Source organism: Vanellus vanellus, assembly GCF_965231255.1.
Source record: "Vanellus vanellus genome assembly, chromosome: 1".
NCBI lineage: Eukaryota > Metazoa > Chordata > Aves > Charadriiformes > Charadriidae > Vanellus > Vanellus vanellus.
Window position 1 is genome coordinate 117181536 of NC_138905.1, and position 6000 is coordinate 117187535.

General features: G+C 38.0%; 1 protein-coding gene across 1 annotated transcript in view; it reads left to right on the forward strand.

The window, feature by feature from the left end:
- Positions 1-3883, forward strand: part of MAP3K7CL (MAP3K7 C-terminal like) — a 29636-nt gene extending 25753 nt beyond the window's left edge. The window contains exon 6 of the mRNA XM_082498611.1: positions 2716-3883. Within this exon, the coding sequence (XP_082354737.1) occupies positions 2716-2896 (181 nt within the window). The 3' untranslated portion in view covers positions 2897-3883. The remainder of the gene's footprint in view (positions 1-2715) is intronic.
- The last annotated feature ends 2117 nt before the right edge of the window (positions 3884-6000 follow it).

A 6000-nucleotide genomic window follows, 5' to 3' on the forward strand; every position in this document is an offset into this window, starting at 1 on the left:
CTTAAAGTGTACATTACAGATTGAAAAAGACCACTTAAAGTGTACATTACAGATTGAGTCAAAACTTGAAGTACCTCAGCACCGTTTTAGAAAATACCTTATCAATGCTGTTAATATTTAAACTCAGGGTAACCATTAACAGAAAACACAGATTACACAGTGCTAGATCTATTTATTAAGCATCCATAACAAAAGCTAGATAGTGCAAGAGCTTAGTATGGTGTTCTTTAACCTCTGGAAGCTAAGTTCAAATCCTGGATTAGATCAGAAGCAAATGTTAGTTACTGTCCTCATCCTTTTGTGAGCTTTGTAAACCACACCATTCATAACATTTAGCAATTCCCTGGTACTCTAATTTTAGATCTGTGTGGCAGGCTGGCAGTATTTGCCTGAAACATCACCCTACCCTGTAAACAGGTGTCGATCCTGATGGGAAGGAAATAAGTAGGTTCTGCTGACTCAGAAGTGGGCAATTTTACTACCTCAGTGCAAGGAAACTGCTTTTTGCAAGGGAGGTCCTAGAATGTGCACCACAGCAATGAGTATATTTTGATTTTAATGCATTTATATTTTGTTTAATAGCAAAGCTGAATCCCAAGGTGAAAAAAATTTATCAGTACTGCTTGCGTAATACTGGAGAGCTGCATGAAAGCCATGCTTGCACATAGCCTCGTCTTATCAAATCAGGACTGACATTCGTTAATAGAGCTGTCTGAGTTTGCACACTGTCTGTCTGTGCCACTCCTGGCTCAAGTCCAAATAGAGTAGTTAGTACCTTTCTTTTACACATACTGAAAGTCCCGGTGGAAAAGGTTTACCTGCTTTTAAGATGCTCATTACTTATTAGTGTGTTCACTGCATCTCACTTTAAGAAACTCGTAAGCGTTAGAAAAGTAAGGAAGAATGATTCTGAATTAATTTGCTTGGAACTCTTCTGTGTCAACAATCTGTAATTTGAAAAAGCCTAATTTAGTCCTTCAGTCCAGCTTTGCACCAGTAGAGTAATTGCAAAGAAATATTGCTGAAGCTCTCTTTTGGTCCCAAGAGACAGAAGTCTTCTAGAGGCAGCCCAAAGAGACTGAAGTGATTGAAGCTGTATAGCTGGACTTGTAAAATCTCATTGTCCCTAAATGCATTTCTCAGTCTCTAAAGCATAAATGCAATTACTCCTTTGTGGCCTATAGTCCCATTAATAGGAGCTGGAATATCGAACTGTCTAGTAAGATCAGTTCATCTTGGCCAATTTGAAAATTAGTTGATCTAGCATGGCCCGAGCAGAGAGAAATGAATCTGTTAATGGCTTGCTGCTTTTTAATTTTTTACAACTTTATTGGGCAAAATGTTAATAGAATTCTGCTGAACAAAGATATGCTCTTGGTTTTTTTTCTTGAAGACTGACCCCCTGAACGGCACTAACTGTGACTGTAAACAGCTAAACCGTGGGCAAAGTGTGCTGTCACTGAAAGCTGTAGTAAAGACAGAGGAAGATCAAACCGATCCTAAAAGGCAGCCAGATAAAAGTGGTTTTCAAAACCTGGGTGCTTACAATTTTGAGGCTGTAAGTGGCAGTTTTGCAGCTATAAGTAATGTAAGTGATCAGCAAATACTGAAATGTTATTGTTTCATGAATGCTTTGACCTGTGGCAATAGAGTTAGTGATCTGCCAGAATTTCCTGTCTGAAAGCACTGGTCTAACTTGACAAGAGGGCTCCTTTAAAGACTGCAGCAAAAGCTGTCCCCTTTGAAGGCACGACATCTTCCCACTGATGATTTACAAGCATTGTTTAGACATGACCGAAAAATATAGTCACAGGGCTATGAACAGTTAAAGATTAACTAATCTCTGAGATAGAAGGATCAAAAGAACCTTTTAGAAGAGATTTCCTGTAGCAGGGGTGAATAAATGATTTGGCTTAAAGGGGGAAAAAAGCAGAGGCCAGCTGAGCCTGCCGGGTAACTAAGTGGAGAGCGATTAGATACGCTGTGAGTTACTCATGCCTTCAGTGTGTTTTGTTTTAAGACCTCTTTTATCTTAACTCGTGCTGAGGTAATTTCAGTTGATACTATACAGGACACTCCAGCTCCTGGCCAGCTCTGGGAATACAGGGCACTGTGCGACTCCATCCAGGAAGAAGCAACAGCTTGAATCCTCCTCTGTCTGCTCTTAAAAAGACCAGGAGGGGTCAGGTTTGCAGCTCTATCGCTCTTCCTCAGCAGGAGGGCTGAGGTCTCAGCATAAACACATTATAGAAACAACACGTGTAGTTCAGATTTATGTGTCTAGTATATACCAGAATAATTTTTCTTTGTAGCAGACAAAAGGAAACCAGGCATACTTCACAGAATAGCCTTTCAAATATGTTTTGTATTGAGAGAAAAATAAATTGTTATTCTTCAGGCAAAATATTAGCATATGTTCTCTAGGAACTTGCTTCTCCCCCATGAACTGCATGTTCAACTCTTACTGAAGTTAGCGATACCTGAAGGTCCCCGGAATTTTGCAGGTTTGGTCACTCAACAGCAAACCTATTGGAGATTTTGGCAGCTTCATCTTTCAAAGGGAAAAGGGGGACTCTAACAAATTAATTTTCTAGGTCTTTGTTCACAAGAGCTCAAGTCATATTAACAGCCCATAGTCCAGCTTTAACCTAACACAGGATGACAAATTTTTGCATACTGCCATTTTTAATCCTTCATTTTTTTCATAATTGTCAGAAAGGAGCTGATTGCCAGGCTGGAACAAGTGGAAAAAGAAAGCATGGATGCTGCTCAGCTGGCTAAGGAATACGCAGAACTGACAGAAGAGAACCGAACACTGAAGCTGGCCCAGACGCAGTGTGTAGAGCAACTGGAAAAGCTCAGAATACAGTACCAAAAAAGACAGGGGTCCTCATAACTTTCAACTAGCTTATGTGAGGCAGTTAATACAGAATAGGTCCTGTGCTGGAAAGAGATTTTAAAATAAAGGTCTGTTTAATATGTTATAATACTTTACTACAGAGTATGTAGAAGTCTATATTTGATTTAATGCTTGCCAGCCCGTAGCTTAATATAATGGATATTTCATCCATTATATAAAGGATATTTTATTTCAAGTAACATAATTGAAGTTAATCTATCCCCATTATATGTTCTAGTAGATCAGGTTTCTTTTCTAAACATATTTCTTCCAATTTAAGAAGATATGGACACACTAGAAAATGATATAAATAGTCTCTGTGTTGGGAATTTGGACCATACTAAGGCATACAGCAGGGACAATGTTAATATATGGAATACATGTATGTTAATTTTAGTTTGGTGAAGATTTTTTAAATTATTTTCCTCAAGCCTAAAGTGTTTGGAAGTTATCTTAAAACAGATCTCCTCACTGGTAAAAACAATACTTTATTATCCTATATCGACTTTACATTGTTGTATAAAATTTGAGAAATTGCACATTAAAAATTGAAGTAACATAATTATTTTTTATCATATGAGTGTACTGCCAGTAATAGTTTCCAAGTTATGAAATTAAAAGGAAACAGATGAGATCAAACTTTCCTTCCTCAAGCATAAAGATAGCTTGAGAGTCTTTTAATTGTACTTTTTAGCATGTAAGAAATGAAAAATTAATATATGAATACTACCATCATAGTTTCAACTGAGAATATGTCAGTAGGAGCACTATGAGGATATTTTGTTCTTATTTTCTGGTCTGTTTTGAAACATAAGTGGCTATAAGTAGGGACAGGAATTCCGTGATACACAAATAACCTGGAAGTAAAATGTTCGTTTTACTTGCTCTATTTATCCCTGTATTTTCCTAGAACAACAGAAAATTCTTTGTTATACTTCCATTTCTATTCATACAGTATTTTTTTCATTAAAAGTGGATATAGAAAAGCCATTTTATGTTCTGAATGTTCTTAAATCACCCTGTATTTTTAACTCTGCTTGACAGATGCAGCTTGTTACATCTTCATGAGGTTGGAATTCAACTTATGTGTCATTAGTACTGAAATATGTCTTAGTAACTGAAAATGATGAACTTAAGATTTCCGCCATAGCTTTAGCTTTGATTATTATCACTAATGTATTATGAGAATGGGATTTTATGTTAATCAGAACAATTCCTGGGGAAGTCTTTTGGCACCAAAATGTCCCCCAGTAATTCCGGCAGCAAAGGGGACAAAAAATACAAGCTACCCTTTATTCCTCTGTGCTAACGACCTACAGTATTCCCTGCAGCACAGGCGTAAAAACAGGCTCCACGTTAATACAAGCACCTGACATTACTGTAGGAGAGTATGAGGCGGGAACGGGAGAGGACAGCCTTGTCTCCACTTCTCCTGAGCTGCCGGAGCAGGGGCAGCGTACATGCCTGGCACTGCTGACTGCCTTACCCCGGCCAAAGCGGAGACACAAAGGGAAATTGCCACTCTGAGGCGTGTGCTTTCTGCTGCGATACTCCACGGGCAGCAAAACATGGTATTTATTCCTCTTTCATTGTTATCTGAGGGTCCAGTTTTTGCTATATCTTGTGAAAGCTGGAGAGAAAAATCGTAATGAATAAATAACACTTGGGATGTCAAGCCTGGGAATGCTGGAAAAGCCTTGTCGGAATTTTGCACTGATGGGAAACATGGCCTGTACAGACTTCAGGGGTTTGCTTTGAGCCCAGGACACTGCAGAATCTAGGATGTATTATTTTTGTCTGTATTTATGTGTTTTAAACAAGAGGATTCTCATTTTCAAAATCAATTGGTCATTCAAGTCAGAGATTTTTTCCATCTAGATTTGAAAATATCAGCCAGTCTGGAAATTTCAGTGAATTTGTTGAAAACTGTACAAAGTACATAAAATGATTTCATTAACAGACTCGCTGTGGATGCAGATGGCTCAGACAGCAGAACTTTACTTAAAAGTAATTGTCTTGACCTTGAAATTTTATATTTACATGCAGCCATTATGCTTTAGATGTCAATAATAACAGATCATATTCCTGGTGAAAAACGTGAGATAGAGCCACAGTCATGTGGAGAAGGAAAGTTGGGCCTCATTTGTGACACATAGCAATTTAAGAGTAGCCAGGGAATATGTTATTTCTAACCTAAAGGTACTGACCAGTATAGAAATCTTCATGAAACGTTTTTCCAGGTGTGCAGACACCAAATTTGTGGTGTGGTCCAACTACCAGCATGGATAAACATGGAACTCTGAAAACATCCCAAACTAATTGAAGCCAGAAATTTGTATCTCATCTGGACTGTGGCTATTTGCAATTAATTTTTCCTCCTACTTTTAGTTATGGTGAAAGTAAAAAATAACTGCTTTGTATCAATATATTTGCCTGCCAGCATGGATGCTTATGTGGCTAAGAACAGTGACTCAGAAAAACTGCATCACAATCCAAATGAGTAAAACTGATATAAAAGTACCAAGGAATGAAAATTAAAGTTATCTCATGAAAACGAATTTTTAAAGAAAAAATATCAGGTGAAATGGGAGTCAAAGACAGGAGGTTAGACAAATGGATTTTTACAAAAATACTCATAGGCAAGTGAAATTAAAATGCAGAAAAGTCAACATAACCCAGTTCACTGGAACAGGTTGCCACAGAGAAGCTGTGGCTGCCCCATCCCTGGAGGTGTTCAAGGCCAGGCTGGATGGGGCTTTGAGCAACCTGGTCTAGTGGGAGGTGTCCTTGCCCATGGCAGGGGGGTGGAACTCGATGATCTTTAAGGTCCCTTCCTACTTTAACCATTCTGTGATTCTGTGAACCCAGAAAATCATTCAAGTGTTACAAAGAGTAAAAATGGCCTTCTGAGAGGTAACGGCTGTATCTATCATCCCTCTCTTGTTTTTTTGGTTTTTTTTTATTGAGACCATAATAATGATAAACATTTTCATATTCAATAAATTTCCAATTTTGACATGTTGAATTTTTCTCTAGATGTTACTTTGAACTGCGTAGCTCTGCTGACTTAATAGCTGAAATTATTTTTTTAAAGAACATGT